The following is an 18,976-nucleotide window of genomic DNA, read 5'->3' on the forward strand; positions in this document are numbered from 1 at the left end:
TGCGAGAGCCCCGCCGCCCGCCAAGCGCCTTCGTTCTCCCCAGATCCCGGCCGACCTGTCTTGCTGGGTATTCTTTTTGCTGTCATTCTCGGGGCGTTGGTTGAGGACGCGGCGGGGCAGAAAAGCTCGTTGTTTCGCAGTGGCAGGCAGTGTCCAGGGCACCGGGATGTGGCCCAAACGCAAGCGTAGCACCCGTGGGTGCTCGTGACCGTGCATCTTCCGCAAGGGAAGGTCATGACTACGGCCACTCCGCTAGCAAAGTAGCCAGACCTTTCAACAAGGTCACAGAGAAAGTCCGTGTTCTCCGTCCGGCTGGAACCCCTGGCTCGTCCCTTCCCTCCAACACCGGTGTCTGGTCCCAACTTTGACACAGTGCTTCGGGCGTTAAAAACACAGGCCTGTTAATACGAAGTCCACACAGCAGCAGAGGAGTCTCCGCTGAGCACCGGGGTTCTGGCCCCTCCCGCCAGCCCGAGGCCACCGGGTGGGGAGGCCGGCACCCCAGTACCCCCCGCTCTGCCCTGCTGTGTTCTCCCCTCCAGCCTGTTTGGAGAAATCAGCTTCATGCAAATGAGCGCGAGCTGTGCCCGGAGAGAAGCAGCAAGACGTCAGAAAGGTCACTTGCTTGTTAAAGGAAGTGTCCGGCGTGGCGGGGAGTTTGTGCATTATTTGCATTATTGTTAATGGTTTCAAGGCTGAGGGCTAAAAAAAAAATAAAAAGGTGTCAGTGGCTACACTCTGGTGTCCAGGGAACCCAGCCCCCTGACTCACCCCCCCGTGGGTGCTTTCTGATCCCACCAGTGCCCGTCCGGCCTCAGCCCCATGAAGGACAGCTCGGGCTGCTATGACCGCCACGTGGGGGTGGACTGCTCCGACGGCTTCAACGGCGGCTGCGAGCAGCTCTGTCTCCAGCAGATGGCACCCTTCCCAGACGACCCAGCTCTGTACAACATCCTCATGTTCTGCGGGTGAGTTGAGCTGCAGGGGCAGGTGAGGCTCGGCTGGGAGGCGGGGCTGGACTGGCAGAGGTGCATGGTTAAAGCCAGAGTCGCCGGGAAGGTCCAGCCGCCCGGTGCAGGCAGAGACTGAACACGGGCATGGCCTGCTGACACCGGAATTTTCCAAACTGTATTTTGTGGAACATGTTCGTTAGGTGGTTCGTGACAGAAGGGTTTCATGGTCCAAAAAGCTGGGGAAAGATGGTGAGAAACCAACAAACTACCAAAGGAGACCGGGGGGATCTTTGGGGAGGAACCACGATTGATTAAACTCTGCCCCAGGGTCCCAGCGTCCTGTACAGCCACCGCCCTCGGGGGTAGTAGTCCACCGTTTAAGGAGCCCTTGACTGGGGTTCAGCCCTTCCACGCGCCTCATTTCACTGGAGAGAACAGGGCAGGCAGCGCCACCCCGTTTCACAGACGAGAAGGCTAAGGCAGGGTGGCGTCAATCCACTGGCCCCCAAACTGGGGGTCAGTAGGTGTGAAGATCAGCATTAGAATTCAGGACCTCCCGGACTGGCTTTTAAAAACTTCCACGGTTCCCTCAGAATTTTAATTTACACCACTAACTGGAATTATACTTAAGACATTTTCATGTTATGTGAATAAAGTAAAGGTTCGGCCCATTCTTCTAGACCCAGAGTTTGCTTGTCTGTCCTTCCTCCCACCCTTTCTCCCTGTCCCCTCCCCCACTCCCCTCTCCTCGTCCCTCCCCTCCTCCCACCCTCTTCCCGCCGGTCAGGGGCAGGGCTTACTTTATGCCACATACCCCGCTGGCCACAGGGCTGCAAAGATAAATGATGTACGGTTCCTGCCCTCAAGGATCTCACAATCTAATATCCCGGCAGTGGACATCAGTGTTGATAATAACACAGCTGTGCTGGATGGTGGCCTAAAGCCATTCCTTTGTGGGTGTCCAGTCACAGCTGTCCCCTGGATTACTGCAGCCGGCCCCTGACTGTACTTCTCTCCTGTTTTAATCAGAATTCGATACGCGTGTGTAATTAGCACTCTCCAAGCCACTAGTCGTAGCCTGACAAAAGAAGTCCTTGATTCGAGGTTCTTATATAAAGACCAATTCACAGGCACTTACGACTAAAGCTCTCTACTCCCATTTGTTCACACAAATACTTAAATGGCGAGTGGGGAGGACAGTTCAAGTTGCATTAACACGAACCTCGCTTGTGCCTCTGCTAGTAATAATGACAGAAACGTTCGATGACTACCTGCTCTATGCTCAGCACAACGTAAGGTCTTCAAGTTCATTATCTCACTTACTCTTCTCACCAGCCCAGCGGAGCAGCTGCGGCTTTTCCCCCGTTCACAGATGTGGAAACTGAAGCTCAGAGAGGTCCATCGACTGAGCCAAGGTCAGCCAGCAAAGGGCATTACCATCTCGACCTTGCTTCTCACCACTTAAAACTATGATCATTTGTTCCTCCACATAGAACAGAGTCTTTATCTTCTCACAGCAATTACTGTGTTTTAATGCCATGAACATCCACCTATAAATTCTCAATTTTGTGTATTTCTAGAGACACTCAAATTAAATCAATATGCTTTTTAGATGACAGCTTTATCAAAGTCGTTCTTGTTTGAACTCACAAATTATAGTCTTCTCAATATAACTGCAAATAAGGTCAATCAGTGACTTATGAGTCATCGACCCGTATTTACCAACATCGGTATTGTTCTTCCATTAGACTGATTGCACACGCTTAGTGGGGAGCCGCTCGCTCTGCACCTACCTAGATGCTGGGGCGTGCATCTGCTAGACGCCCGGCGTCTGCTTAGTGCAGTCGGAGGGGTAGTTAATACAGGTTGACCTCGTGTCTGGACACATTCAAACAGAACATGGCCGGAAGACGGACAATCTTTCTAATTTTCTCAGCTGACTCGTCACAGAACCAGAATAAAAGATGATCGACTTCTCAAGCCCAGCGTCACTTCCTCCAGCCTTACTATCCTGCAAACAAAGGCAGGGGCTGGCCATGTAGATGGTTCTGGAGAAAGGCTCTGGAAGGTCTTAGATTTAAATGTGTTAACTCATTTACAAGCTTATCTCCACTGACTCCCACCCTGACCTATCTGGGAAATCATATACTTAGAGGAGAACACACTCCAAAGCTATGAGACATTTATCCGCAAAGAAAAGGTGAGAGGTTCAGTGCGATCACGCTGTAGAAGGAGACTTGGTTTATAGGCTGAAGAAACTGAGTTACGAAGGAGACAGAAATCAAAGTGGGGTATTTATAATCATTAGCCAGTCACCACCCTCCCCAAAGCGTTTCCTCCCAACCCACTGGGCTGAGTTGACTGCGTAGCTCGTCGATGGAATGACTTCTCGAGTTTTCCCTTGCGTTAGGTGCATTGAGGATTACAAGCTGGGAGTGGACGGTCGTTCTTGCCAGCTCGTCGCGGAGACCTGCCCCGAGGGAGGCGACTGTGGGGAAGGCAGGGAGCTTCCCATGAACCAGACTCTCTTTGGGGAGATGTTCTTTGGTTACAACAACCATTCCAAGGAAGTGGCTGCTGGACAAGTGCTGAAAGGAACATTCAGGTAAACCTCACACCTGCAGAACCGCTTTTCAGGGATGTTGCCGGATCTTCAGCACCAAGCTTTACGTCTTGGAGCAAGGCAGGCGCCGTCCTGCAAGGGCAGGTTAGGTTCTGTCCCCTGGTCTTCTCCCTCCTCCCAGAGTCCCGGAGCCATGCTTCCTGTGGGCACACAGTGAAGGGTTAGACAAATTTTTATCTTGCCTGGGCAAGGACTGGAAGCCACAATGAAATGCTCACGTCCGATTTTTTCTCTGAGCGGAAGAATCAATGCCTGAGCCCATCTAGAATAGCCAACCTCGGGTACAGTCCAAGATCCTGAGGGTCACTGAGGTCCTTTCAGGGAACAGCCCAGTTCCTACCTTTTGCAGCTACAGAGAGGCTGGATTTTCTTCTTATACTTTAACCCAAACAATGTGTTGCAATACGTTGAATGCAGAGGTGAGAATTCGGCTGTCTCTCATTAACTCAGACATTTGAAAATTTCGTAAAAATGATATAAAATAGTGCTACTCCTCATCATTTTTCATGTTACTATTTAATGGGTTTACTATTGTCATTTTTAATGAATTAATAAATATCTGTTTAAATTCTTCCATTTCTGATAGGGTAAATGTTGATAGATGTAGTCCACATAAACAAAAGCTACTTGGGGCCCTCAGTTATTTTTAGGAACATGAAAGGGTCCTGAGAACAAAATATTTCAAACCACTGATTTAGAATATTTCTAGGAGATTCTCCACTTGACCCCTGCCCCTATTCGATCTTAGGCTATTTGAATACATCTTCCTCAGAACTCATGCTTTCCAGGAGATGATGACGATGGTGATGAATGTTATCACATGGACCAGCAGTTAATAGCAACCTGAGCCCCCCACCCCGCCACACACACACACACACACCCCTGAGGAAACCAACCATTCATTTCCAAGCCAGTTCTTGGAGTCACTTGCTTTCTCTGTTACAGACAGTAAGCTTTACTGCTACTTCCCCTTTCAGCCGGGGACTCTGTCTGCCGATGGCAAGCAGTGAGTTGTAACTCCTCTTATGGAGCCTGGAGTCTTCTCTTTGGTCCAGAGATGAAAGAATCTGTGGTCTAGAAATGAGGCCGCATGTGCCCAGACCCTGTGGAGAGGGGATCAGGGTGTCGGGGCTGGGATGGGAGGAAAGGAAGCGTGGTCTCTATCTTCTGGGGAAACCTTTTCGTCGGGTTTATTTCTCATCTTCCCCAGCCCTCGCCCTACTTCTGACCCACCCATGTCTTACTCCAGACACGTCCATCAAATGGGGTTCAGGGTGAGGAGAACTTTTTGGTCCAGAAAGAATTTTCTCACTGTGGGTTGAGAGATAGATGGCCTCGCAAGGAGTGGGGTTCAGCTGGACACTCGGAAGTGAAGGTCCCTCTGCCTCTCCTTCCAGGAAGAACAACTTCGCTCGCGGTTTAGACCAGCAGCTGCCAGACGGCCTTGTGGTGGCCACTGTTCCCTTGGAGAATCAGTGCCTGGAGGAGATCTCGGCGCCCACTCCCGACCCCGACTTCCTGACCGGTGAGTGTGCCTCCTGGCCTCGCTCAACCCGCGAAAGCCACGCGGCTCCCTGTGGTTTCCTAAAACCAAGACGCTCGACCGCACTTGTTTTGGTTCCTCAGCCAGTGATTTCCTTAATACGTAATGAAACCTCAGTCCTCAAACCGAACGTCGGTAGGATTATTTGTCAGTAAAAGTGCCAACGTTGTTATGTAATCATCTGCAAAATACTCATAATAATACCTTTGCCTGCTAGTCTCATCTGGACGCCTGGAAAACAAATGGGATAATAGCGAAGTAAGAGCTCAGAGTTCCCAGTGGGTCAGAGGCGGTGACCAGGCCACAGGGGAGGCAGAGGAAAGGCGGATGGCTACACTGGCGAGCGCTTGCGGAGCAGTGTGAAGGGATAAAGCTGTCAGAGCTTCGCGTCAAGTGGCCCTGGCTTTGAACCCCGGCTCTGCCGCTTCCGGCTGTGAGGCTTGGGCAGCGCAGTGCCCCAGGGCCAGGGGCAGCCCCGCCTGCCCCCGCCGGGAGCCGTCTGCGCCCGGCCCCATGGCCTTCTGCCCCGGGCGACTGATGAACCCAGCGAGTAGGTTGCTTGGAAGAGGCAGGAACCTCAGGGAAGCTTCTCCTTCCTGTGCCTCTGAAGACCCCCAGTTAGCTCCTTCTGGACCAAGGAAGACACTTCAGAGGGTTCCATGGACCCATGAGGGGCCGCCAGCCGGGCCCCCAGCATCGCACGCTAGAAGGCTGGGTGTGAGCTCAGTGCCCTTGCTGGCTTCGTTCCTTCCTCCACTACTTCCCTATTCTATGACTTCCTTGTTCTACACCTTCCTTCCCTTCCTCCTTCCTTTGCCTAAAAATGGAATGTGCTCCTCAGGGTAAGTCTCTTCGAGATATCAAATTAAGTTCAACACTTTCGTTTAGACCTGGATGGAATTAGAAATAGGCCTGTCTGAGGTAGTGTGGCATAGTGATTAATGGCTTAGGCCCTGGAGCCTGACAGCTGGGCTCACTCTTCACTGGCTGTGTGACCTTGGACAAGTTACTTGCCTTCTCTGTGCCTCAGTTGTTTTATTTATAAAAATGGGTATTATAATACTGTCTTCCTTATAGGATTGATATAAGGAATAAATAAGTGAATATTTGTAAAGTTTATAAAAAAGTTTCTGGCACTTAGTGATTTTATATATATATATGTTAAGTAAATAAATATACCAAGGAAGGAAGAAAATATGACCATTCGAACTACAAAGACTGTTGTTACTATAGGAGAAGGAGAAGGAACAAGAGAAAAAACAATCAGCTATGTTTAAGACCAGAAATAAATCTCATCAAAACTAGTTCCCTTCTAAAATACTATACAGGGGGAGAGAGACAGAGACAGAGATAGAGATAAAGCTGAAAAAATTAAAATACAGCCTCGGGGCCCATTCTAAAGCCCATATCTCCAGCATTAGGGAATCCAGTTGTCTTATTTCCACATCTTTAGCTGAGAAACGCTTCCCATGCAAGCGTAAAACACCTCACAAAGGAGGTGTGAGACAGCTCGCACAGATAAGGCGGGGCGGGGCACAGCAGTGAAAGCCCACCTGGCTTCTGTTCAGAGATGCCAAGGCCTCACACAGGACAACTTCCTGCGGAGGCGAGGAGATTTTGCTTTGGTCACCGGGCTGGAGGACACGGAGCAGCCCTGGACGCTGTCTGAAGCTTTCTGGGGAGAAGCGGGTGGACAAATCTGAGAAACATCAGAAGAACACGTGTTTAAATCTGTTTCCATAGAAATACGGGAAAGAACCAAACTCTGTTCTCAGCCACAACAGAAACGTCTTCTGCCCCAGGCCCTCGACCTTGCCTTATCTGGCCTTTTGGAGGCCAGAGACCTTCTCTGGTTGGACCTAAGTTGGAAGCAAGAGCGAAACTTGGAATCTGTCTGTTATTAATCAAGTCCTAGTCGTACGTGGCCCCCTCTTCCAGGCGTTCCTGTTTGGCACCCTGCACTAGCTGCTGTAGATAGTGTTCTGAGTTGCTACCAATCTGACTCATAGATACCGGACTAGCTTCTTGGGCTGATTACTGTAGATAACAGGTTGGTTTTATGAGCTGGTTGCTGCAGGTCGTGGGGCAGGGTTCTGTTTTCATATATGGTCTGGCATTGGTATTTTCAGTCTCTTAGTTGAGAAAAAGAAGTGAATATAGGGGCGGACCAAGTAGGTGGAGGGGGCCACTGACCACACTCATAGACCTACTGAGTGCCGCATTCATGAAATCTGTAGTAAGATTGACAGCTCCGAGCTCTTTGGGACATCTTCAAGGTCATCAGAGGAAATGGACTCCTGCCTTCAGAACTTTGGGGATAATCATCCCCTTGACGTTTCAAAGAAAAAACAAAAGAAGTCCAGCCTGCCTGCCCTTCCTCCCTCCCTCCCTCCCTCCCTTCCTTCGTTCCTTCCTTCCTTCCTTCCTTTCTTCCTCCCTCCCTCCCTTCTTTCCTTCTTTCTTTCCTTTCTCTCAGATAGGTCTATTCAGTCTTTTTTTTCCCCAAGCATAAGTAAAAAAAATAATAATAATATTTGTTCTAGAGGAAACATAGTGAGAGATACTTTGTTTAAAAAAAGAGTCATTCAGAAATGTGTTTAGAGTAATAATAAAATTAAATTTTAAAAAGCTAGAGCTGACTGCATGCCGAGGGCACCCTGAGAAAGAACTCCATGACTCAGCCACACACACACACACACACACACACTTTGAAATATCCCTTTCTTTGTCAATAATGGAAGTATCATCTGTGAGCGGGCACAGAACAGCACTCCACAGCATTCACAGTCGTGAAACTGTTTCCTCGACTAGTGCTCTCGTGTAAATGCGGTAAGCAGAATTGCTGTTCAGCAGTTAAGTCGTGCAGCTCAGTGTCCCGGCTCATCCTGGGTGCGTGTGGGAATGTCACCCCTTCCGACTCCTCGACATCCGCACTTCCTTCCTTTTCTTGCTCCTCAGTTGTTCTAAACTAAAGGCTACACATTTATAGCGAAAACATCAGTTCTCCCCGACTCTTCAGATACGAAAACTGAAACCAATGAACCGCCTAGCCCAAAGTCTCAAAACTGGTTGGAATCACAGAATTGAAAAGGAAGCATTAGAACATCTCAGCTAAGCCTCTCGCTTTACAGACGAAGCGACTGGGAACCAAAAGAGTCTCCAGCCAGGTGGCTGGAGAGAGGCCACCTGCAGTCAGAAACTGCCCCGTGGCGACATGGCCAGTGGCCAGAGTTAGAACTCCAGCCTCCTGATTCCCGCCCCTTTCTCTTCCCACTAGGAAACAATTCAGTTAAAGGGAACGTTTTATAAAATACTGGAATTTTTTTTATTTATTGCTACTTGTATCAATGGACTTTTCAAAATAACAGCAAGCTGATGAGCTGACGTAACTAGAGAAGGCATGTTCTGTAGAACGATTCTGCAAAGCACGCACATTTATGCTCTAGTGACACGTGCCTTCGAGGTATGTGACTGGACTCTTCAACTTGTAAAGTTAGAATTTCATTTATATGTTTTTAAAATTATTATAAAATTATTTTATAATTTTATATTAATTTTATAAAATTAATATAATTTTATAATAATTTTTAAAATTAATGTAAATGTATAATAATTTTATAAAATTAATATAATTTTATAATTTATAAAATTAATATAAAAGTATAATAATTTTATATTAATTTTAAAAGCATATAAATGAAATGATATGCTCTTATAATTTAATATAAAGGTTAAAAGCCAGAGTAGGTAGTACTATGGCTGTTGTCACAAAATTTAAGGCCCTCAAAGAAGAACATTTGAAAGAAAAAGGACTGAAAATTTTCTCTTAGTCTTAGGTAATTTATCTTTGATTGCCTGAGATAAAATTTAAGCAATTGATTCACTAAGCACCTCTCCCGACCTTTTTGTCTTTTTACTTTACCAATAATTATTCCCATATGATTCATACAGAAAGGGAAATTTGGCAATTGCTGAGCTAATTTGATCAGCCTTGACAAGCAGTTAATTAATCCCACCCACTCTTCATCTAATTTAGGCATAAAATTAGTTGATTTAGCTTGAAGGAAGCATGGGTCAAAATGGCAGGATAATTTACTATGTATGTATTCTTGCCATTATATTTATACAAGTACACTCATCATCTATATCTATCTATCTATCCATCTATCTATCTATCTATCTACTTGTATATCTAAATTTACTATATATATATGACCATTATATTTGCATGTATACATATGTACACATAAGTATGTCTCTATATATTTGTTTCTGTAACTTACACACATAGCAACTATCAGTCATCGAAATGAAGCTAAAATTGGTTTCCTAAACTTAGCAAGGTGTTTTTTTTTAACTTCCTGTGGCCTAATTATTTGGTTTCTGTAGCATTTTATATTTATAGTAATGGCCAAAATTCAAATAGGGTGCCGCCGCCTCCCCAAGGTGCCCAAATAAGAACACCCCATTCTAACATGGCTAGGAGGCTACAAGGATGAGTTAATTGGGATAAGTAACTTGACTTCTCAGAGCCCCAGTTGTCCCATTGATCAAAAGAGGACCACAATGAAAGCGTCTATAACCTTGTCTGGCATATAGATGGCACTCAGTTTAGGGTCATCCCTGCCCCTTAACTTGACATTGTTCCTCATGGTAGAGAAGAAATAAGTGTTATCAGCTTCAGAGTAATTAAAACTTAAATACTGAACACAAATCAGTTAAACGAGACAGAAAAATCAATGTTATCAGGTGCATGAGCTGAGTCAATTACTGCAGCTCTCAAAGAGTAAAAATCTGGTGTGTTACAGTAAACCTAGAGCTTCATATCAATCTATTAAGAGAATATTATAGTAGAATGGTTAAGAACCCTGGCCCTGTCTCAGACACGTCTGGAACTCCACCCTGGCTCTCTGTGATAGCCTCGGGCCCATCTACGAACACCTTTTCTGAGCCTCAGTCTCCCCATTTATAAAAGACAAATAATAATACCTATCTCACAAAGATCAAATGGCTTCATATGTGCAAAGTGCTTAGCACAATGCCTGGCACAGAGTAAAGATTCAATCGCAGCTGTTTAATATGATTCCAGAAATTCTCTCTAACCAAGAATGTCCTCTCGTTTTCTCGCAATTACCACCCCGCCCCCACCCCAACCTGGTAGATTTGGGACTTGTGTATCAATTGCACATGCTCAACCCCAGTCTCCTTTGTCCTAGGGATGGTGAACTTCAGCGAAGTGTCTGGATACCCCGTGCTGCAGCTTTGGAAGGTCCGGTCTGTGATGTACCACATCAGACTCAACCAAGTGACCGTCTCTCAGGGTGAGCGCGGCAGCGAGCCGTCCCTTCTCCCTGCTCCCGGGGCAAGGAGTTCCTTTCCAAGGTCACTGTCTTTTATCCCGTGGTCAAAATGTAGCCACCGTGAGATATATAACCTATTCGCCCAGACTCACCTTCAAGGGCAAATGGCTGGGATAGGCCCTTTTCCTAAGTGTGGATTAAATTGAAAGTTTTGTCCTGGGATATAGAAGAGATAGAAGGGGTGAGGCAGGAACCATTGAGGATAAACACTGACTTTATCACTTTCCCAGGGGTCACCTGTGTGTAGAGAAGACACGCAAAAGCAGATTTTCCTAAACTGACAGACAAAGCTTTCCAAACGTAAAGAGAATGGCCTAAAATTTCCATGCAATGAAGGCAAAAAAAAAGGAGAGAGCCAAAAAGGAGAAAGAAGGATCAGGGAGGAAAAGTAGAAAACAGCTTACAATTCCTAAACAAGTGAGCAAAATAGATGATTGATTGATAGATCGATCGATCGATCGATCGATCTAGTAAGTACAGAGTAGTGAATTTTAAACTTCCTTAGGAAAGATTATTCTTAAAAAATACAGTGGGATGCCTTATACTATTTAAATTGTAGTGGTGAATGCCTTGAATCGCGTTTTGCCCAGCATTTGAACAATTCCAATGCACACTTTCCAAAAGAAAACATTTCTGTAAATACAGCCTTAATGTACATTTATGTCTCTATTTCATCTCATCCCCATGGACTAGAATGTTACTCTACTCCTTTCTCCCGGGATTACCCAAGTAAGGGATGCTCCAGACCTGACGTCTATGCCACAGAGTCCGGCTTCTCTGTGTTGGACGAAAGGGTGACTAGATTCAGATGAAATTGTTAGCACAGGATGACAGGACAAGGAGAGGCAGAGCTCCCGGCCCTCAGGAGAGAGATGCAGGGCAGGTGCCAGGTGGAGAGCTACGAAGGGGTGAGACATACACCCACGGAAAGGAAAGCCGTGTGCGTACGGAAGGAAAACGCATTAAGGGCAGAGAACATTGCCAGGGGACACAAGGGTTCTCAGAACTTCCTATTTCCTAATCACAGAAGGGTTCTTGGCAAGAAGAGATTGAGATGGGATTTTACTGAAGTCAACTCTGCCAGTGCGGAGAACTCCTAGAAAAAACTGCTCTTCCCTCTAGGAAACCGGCAGTACAGACGGGCACTGCGCCGTCCCCATACTCGGTTTGCGCCCTGCGCAGGTGCTGTGCACCTGAGGGGTTAACCGTCGCTACCTCTATCTCCACGTGCCTTTCAAAGCCACCCATGACATCACGGGCCACGTGGACTTCTGCACTTGGGGTCTCGTGCCTGGTCCAGCCTCTGCCTTTCCCTGACAGGACACGGGCGTATAAAGGCCGCACCGAGGGAGGGCCGCGTAATGCTGGCCGGGTTCAGAAGGAGTTGGGTTGGGAAAGTCTGCCATCGGCTATCTTTCCAACAAATATAATTCTCTTAAACAGGGAAGGCAAATCGGAGGTGTGGCCAGCAAGGACGTTCTTGTCACTTCCCAGTCTTTATACTTTAGATCTTCTGAAGTCATTTAAGCCGTGTATTAATGACCGTTCTTAACTTTTCTTCTTCCATCATTCCCCCATTCCCAGTTTGGATGGCCGGCTGAAGGCGATATTCTGCAGACCTTCTTGGTCACTCCCCACCGTTAGAATATTTTGCTCCCTGACCCTGACCGCGGGCACACGCCCACGTACACACAGCAGAAGTTCCGTGAAGCGACACTTCACCTACCGTCAGGAATGTTCTCTGCTGGCATTTGTGTTGCTATTTTAGACTGTGCGCATCCCCCCACAATGCTATTATTTGAGTTCTCTAAATTGATTTACTGTCATGACTGATGATTTGGGATGGAAAAAACCATCGCCCCAAGCAGGGGGTAGATTTGGCAATGCTCTGCTTAGCTTGCACGGTTAACAGCGCCAGCTGGCTTAGAGATCATTCATTCAGGAACTGTAAGGTCTGACTCGGCCAAATGGAGACCCACACCTGATGGCTCCAGCCAGCTCTCCAGCTCGCCCTGGGCCCTGCAGGCCTGTCCAATGAATAGCCCAGGAATCCAGATACCTAGGTTGTGAGTCCTCACTCTTACTCTTGGGTGATGTTTCTCCTTAGCCCTCAGCAATGCTCTCCACTCCCTGGACGGGGCCACATCTCGTGTGGATTTCGTGGCCTTGTTGGACCAGTTTGGCAATCATTACATCCAGGAAGCGATCTACGGCTTCGAGGAGTCCTGCTCCATCTGGTACCCAAACAAGCAGGTCCAGCGCCGACTCTGGCTGGAATACGAAGACATCAGCAAAGGTGAGTGATATGCTCTTCAGCGACTTCTCCGCCCTGTGCAAGCACCGGCTGCCTAGGTGCGATCCATAGGACCAGACTTCAGGAGTCTGTAGGTGAAGGACTAACTCTGAGGTTGCCCGATGCTCTGTGCCCATCCCGAAAATTGCCAGGGTTTGGTCGCTAAAACCAAATCTCAACACGGGGGTATTTGGGGGAAACTAGATGATGGTGTCAAAATCGTATGGTCACTTGTTGGGTATCATAGAGCGAGTCCTGTAAAGGTTTTTACCAGCCACCACGCACACTGCCGCCATGGTGAGGACAAAGTGGTGGGCCGTTCTTGCAGAGGAGGGGAGAAGGCGGAGCCTGCCCACTGCCTCCTGCCTCCAGCACCCCCAGCTTACACCAGCCAGCAGCCCCTTGCAGGAACGACACAGTGAAATCCTTCTCGCCGTACCTGCCATGTGTTTGGGCCCATTTTCCCCATTGATTTGTGCTCTGAGGAACTTTCATTGACCCAAGTATTTATACAACTCCAGATAATAACCCCACAAATATACCTTTGTCCGCCGTTGGATTGCAAATTAGTATTCGGTCTAAGCAGGCATAAGAAATTGGAATTTTTCAGACCTTCTGGTATAGGAGGAGTACTGGCTGGTAAATTTGGATTCTGATCAACCAACACTGGTTTAGAATTGCCATTCGTGGAACGTCTTCTCCTGAGCTTACCCCCGTGGCGTTCTGATGAGGCCAAATCGAGTCGCTAAAGGGCTAATGATGAGATCAGCACAATGGAAACTCAAGAAACAGGTCGTCCTAGGATTTAAAGATCAAGGGTCCTTCTGAGACTCGGGACCTTCTGGTGTCAAGCAGGAAATGGCCCCCCGTGGCTGAGTTGCTTTCGGTTCTCTGAGCTCCTCACAAGCTCCCACATGTCTTGCTCCAGAGGGAGCAGAGATGTGAGAGTCTCTCGTTCGGGCGTTTTCCTCCAGAAGAAGCAACAGGCTTGAGTCTGGGCTGTCGTTCATTGCTGCAGCCATTTCTCCCCAAGCCCTGATTCCTCTAAACTCAAAGGCACCATCGTGGGGTTCTGGTATCCCTTCAAACAAACGTCCGCATCTTCAAATTGTTCTGATTTCAATTTGCCAAGAAAGGAGCATAACATAAGCAAATGTAGATAAGACCAGTTCCAGCTGGCAAAGCTTTCTTATGTTTCCATGCCACAGCCTAGTGATTAAACCAAAAGGCTGACGACTCCTCCCCTGCTTCTGTTTGCCAATAATCCGAGGATTGCCAGCCTCTGGGCCTGCTGGGAGAAGAGCGTCTGACCCACCCCGGAACACTAGGTCCTACCCCCCTTGCTTCTGTCCTGAGCATTGCCGCGTCCTTAAGGTTAAATACTGAGCCCAGGAAGGAAATTTGTCCATGGCCTTAACAGTGTGCCCTGTGCTTCTTGATCTCAGCTATCCTTGCCACTCGGCAGCTAGTTTTGTCACGGTCCGACTGTTGGCTTTAGTTCTTATAGGTCTGATGCATACAACCCCTTGACTGTTAGTGATCTTTGAAGAGATTCAAGCATTTTAGTACATCTGTTTTGAGCTCTCTCAGTCATCTGTGTATACCATCCCCCTGCCTGAATACCTCTAGCATTTTTCTTTCTTATTGTTTGGTCTGATTTTTACTCTTAAATATTTTTCTACTCTCTGAGCACTAATTCCTTTTTCTGGTGTCTATTCGGTTGCCTAAGTTCTGGGAGGATTTTTCTCTCTTCTTGTGCCCTTAGGATCAGCAGTTCGTCTTCCTGGATCTGAGTTCTGTCTCTTCCTGTGTTTTTTCAGTCACCCCCTTCAGCTCCATAAATTGCCGTTTACAATGTAGTGATACCCCGCCCCAGTGCCAGGCCTCAGCTCTGGGTCCAGGATCAAGTTTGCCACTGGCTTAGAAGGCGGCATCGAGCCTTTTCCTCACTCCGGAGCCCTGCGCACGCGCTGCCTATTAACCCCGGCCTCTGTGCCACCCGCCACTTCTGGTACACCATCTCTCCCTCCCTCCTCTCCAAGAGCCAGCTCCCACGTCACCACTGCCACCAAGCCTGCCTCGCTGCCCTGGGCAGAGTCCTTTGCTGCCTGGTTCGTGCTCTTAGACCTCCTTATGTGCGTCCTTCCCTGTACTGTCATTTCTCTCTATGGCTGGCTCCATCATAGGAGACTCCACAGCACTTGCCATATTTCTCTTCTTTTTGTTTTTTAATTTAAAAAGTTTATTTAAAAAATCAAAATGTATAAAACAGAATAAAGTGAAAAATAAATCTTTTTCCCGCTCTTACTTCCTAGTCATCTAGTCCCACTCCCCGGAGGCATGCGGGCAACCATCGCTACCAGTGTACCAGCCAGGCGTCCATTCTGAGATAGTGTAGTCCTAGTCACTTGGAAGCAGACAAAGCAAGTTGCAGGAGAGTAGATATTTTAGGATCTTGTCTGTTTACAGAATTATATATATATATTTATATATACACATATATAAATAATCTTTTAGGCTCACTATATACATAGTATGTATACATATACACATTATATATATTAAATCTCAAAATAGCTTTGTATCTTTAAGAACAAATTATCTGTTTGCTCCAAGATGAGAGGTATGGGGGTGGAGAATTCTATTTTTTTTATACTAAAAACTTCTGTATTGCTTTTGCCACAATAGGCACATGCCACTTTTATAATAAAACTCTTTTAAAACATTGAAAAATATATTCTGAAAAGTTCGTGTTACCTTACATGAAAACTTATAAAGTTAACTGGAAAAAAAATATGTAATTGTATCTACAGTGAATTGAACTTTGGATAGAAATCTGGGAGGAAGGGCAAAAGAATATAACCATTTCTAATTAATCTTTAAGTCTTCATCCCTGACACAGTGCCCGACATATAATTAGCATCCACCGCTTGTTGCAGGAATAAATCTTTTATTTTGTTCTTCAGAAGAAACCAGTAAAGAGCTATAGATCTATAGATTCCAGAGAAGTAACAAAAATTGGACCTTCTGCAATAAAGAACTTCCAAGGGCTTAGTTTTAATCCTTCACCCGACATACTGAGAAGAGCCCGTTTTCTTTCTTTTCTTTTCTTTTACACTCCATTCAAGAGTGGATTTCCTCAGGTCTTTCTTTCTTCCCTTTTCCAATATCACTTTCATTGTTACTTTAGAGCCGACCTTTGCCACTGCCTTTTCTTGCTGTTGCGTTCGGAGCGTATCGCAGGGGTTATCTGTGTTGGCAGGTGGCAACAAGCAAGCTCCTTTCCATTGCACCTTCTCGTCCAAAATTCACTTGTTATTTTTCTTCTGTTTTGTTTTGTGTGGGTTTTTTTTTTTTTTTCTCGCCAGTTGCTTCCTTTCCACGGGGAAAGCTATGAAGAATAGCTTCCTCTTCTTCCAAGATACAGGCTGATAGTTTTCCCTTTAAGTCGGCCCTCTAGCTCTGAGAAGTCTTAAGTCAGATTGGAGCCAAAGGAAGACATAAACCTCCCATGGCATTGTATTTCTACCACACAGAATGCCAGGTTTTCCTCTTTCCACCAATTTATTTTTGAGTAGATGGCACCCAAGACAGACTCAGTTGACCTGTCTCCCCAGGACCGTGAACAGATTTCTGCTACGGCTGAACCAAAAGCAATAGTTGAGTCAGCACTTGACCTTCTGAACCCGGTCTGTGGAGGGTGGCCAGCAGAGAGACCCAGTCTTGTGTATCTGATGCTGGTGCAGTTCATAGGCTAACTTACATAATTGTGGTAAGTGGCATAAAAATCTGATTAAGTTAAGGATACACCGTAGAAATTCAATGAAGAGTAATAACTTAAGTTTCTCTAATGCTTTATGTTTTACAACCCTAGGGCTGAAACCAGCTCCAAAGGCTCTTTTTATGCACATTTACGGCGATGAAGTGAGCACTCAAGCAGCAAAGCAATTATGGCACATAGCTATTTTCTTTAAATGATTAATTAATTCATTCAACAAACGTTTGCTGAGGGCCTGCTCCATGCAAAGCCCTCCAGTGAGCAGAGAAGGGTTTTAGAGGAGACAGCTGTTCTCTGGCAGTCCCAGGCCATGGGGCTGATGAAGGTGCTGCTGAAAATGAGCCTGGTGGCATCATAAACAGAGTCTCCGAAAAGAAGCCGAGCCTTCCTAAACATATGCGTGAGGATTTAATTAGAGTCTTCAAGTCCCCAGGCTCTGATGCAATGAGTCCAGAGTAAACTGGATCTGGAGGTTGGGGGAGGAAATCACTACAAATAACTGCCAAGTAGCGAGCATTTTTTGAGCACTTACCCTGAGCTGGGCACTTTGCTAAATAAGCGTGTTACATAGCTTTTCTCACTCACTCCTGTCTAGACTTTCTGGTGGACCCTTGAGTTTTCTGGATTTTTGATTGTTGTGTGGTTTTCTTTTCTTTTTCCTTTTTTTGGACCGTGATCCGTGATGACACACTACCAGAGGAGTTTATGATTTCCTATGCAGCAGCGTGACTCAGGATTTACTGTGTGTCTAGGTCACGCGAGACCTTGCTGGAGTGGGGATTCTGTTTAGTAAGTCTGGGCGAGGCCGGAGACTCCGCACATCTAACAGGCTCTCAGGGGATGCCAAAACTGCCGACCTGAGAACCACATTCTGGATAGAAAGGTGATAGAGTTTTCTGGAAAACCGACAACAGGGCGCGGGATTTGCCACCGCCCCTGTTCATCCCTCTAGTGCAAAACTCCAACTCTAGAACCATGGCACGTGGCCTCCAAGGGTGTGTCCTAGCTTCCTCTCCGCAGAGGAGTGTCACAGACAGAAGACTAGCCTGAATGGACCTGGGCGTTTCTCTGATTAAGCCTCAGTCCTTAGGCGTGTGTGCAGAAGTGTGCAGTCTTAAGCCCTCGGGGGGCGGGGGGCAGGAAAGGAAGTTGAAAACATGGCAGCAATCAGGATTAAAGGTGATAAGCTGACTTTTTAAGATTTTACATTGCAGGTAACACTGTCCTCATCTTACTCTTTCAAGCGTTCTCCCTAGGTTTTTAAAAATAGTATTCGAGAAGCCCCATTTTTGTTTCTCTAAAAACTGCAAATTGTTGTAGAATTTCCTTGTTTAACCTGGCTGGTGTTTTAGTTGATGAGACAATTCTGGTGGTGATATCAAACTTCTTTCATATAATTATAGGACTGATCATAGCAACATGTTGTCCGTGACATACAATTCGGTAGTTAATTATACAGTATTCTAGATTATTCTCTACTCCAAATATGTAAGCTTTGCCTTCACAACTTGATTGACTGCTTCCTCAGAGTGGGCTTATTTATGCATTTATTTAAAACCTTCTCTATCTAAACGTCGTTGTAGACACTGGGCGTATAATGGTAAATGACACAGTAAAGCTGCCTGCTTTTGTGGAACTTCTAAGGAAGAGAGACAGAAAGTGCTGAGTAACAGATAAATGGAAGCATTTATTCTAGAGAGTGATAGATACTATGAAGAAATAAACCAGGTGATGTTGAGAGGTGCCGATGAAGGTGGCGGGCACAGAGAAGGCCTCGGTCGTGGTGGCGAGGGGGTGAGTTTGAGCTGAGACCTATTAGACAAGAAAGAGCTCGCCATGCAAAATTTGGGGCACAGAACAGTGCGAGCAGAGGAAATAGCCAATACAAAGACTTCATAATCTTTTGAATTCTCTTAGTGTCCAGCATCATACAGGACAGACAGAAGTTACTTGGTAAATATCTAACTGGTCATCAGCAGGACTGTGGGGAAGAGAGAGGCTTGGATGGACTATGAAGAGAAGGAATTCTGCTCCTAGCGAATTTGTTCTGTTCTCTAGATTCAGCAAGCTAGGAAGAGACCAGTTTTTTCAGCCCATCCTTTTTTATCCTTGCCAATCAGTGCTCAAGTGGGCTGGCTATGATGATAGAGACCCAAGGGAAATAAACATACGGCCACAGGCTTGGCAGTGCCATGCAGCTTGTCTACCAGGACTTTCATCTTGATCTTGAGTTATGGGCTCTATCCCACAAGTAATAGTTTATCTATGCGAAAGATATGTCGGGGGGAAATTATAAAATACATGGTGATACAAGGGAGATTCTGCATCACATATGAAAATCTGAACTTGATATCAGTTGGGGTTTTCACCTCTTTTGAGTTACGTGCATGTGCCTTAAGCAATAATATGTCTACATTGGCCATCCT

At 46.4% G+C, this 18,976-nt stretch overlaps 1 protein-coding gene across 2 annotated transcripts in view; it reads left to right on the plus strand.

Moving 5' to 3' along the window:
* ASTN1 (astrotactin 1) overlaps window positions 1-18,976 on the plus strand; it is a 244,898-nt gene that overhangs the window by 190,742 nt on the left and 35,180 nt on the right. For both annotated transcript variants that reach the window (XM_016154373.2, XM_016154374.2), the window contains exons 12-16: window positions 802-968; window positions 3,364-3,558; window positions 4,974-5,101; window positions 10,336-10,440; window positions 12,587-12,775. In XM_016154373.2, the coding sequence (XP_016009859.1) occupies window positions 802-968; window positions 3,364-3,558; window positions 4,974-5,101; window positions 10,336-10,440; window positions 12,587-12,775 (784 nt within the window). The remainder of the gene's footprint in view (window positions 1-801; window positions 969-3,363; window positions 3,559-4,973; window positions 5,102-10,335; window positions 10,441-12,586; window positions 12,776-18,976) is intronic.

Source organism: Rousettus aegyptiacus, unplaced genomic scaffold (assembly GCF_014176215.1).
Source record: "Rousettus aegyptiacus isolate mRouAeg1 unplaced genomic scaffold, mRouAeg1.p scaffold_m13_p_17, whole genome shotgun sequence".
Taxonomy (NCBI): Eukaryota; Metazoa; Chordata; class Mammalia; order Chiroptera; family Pteropodidae; genus Rousettus; species Rousettus aegyptiacus.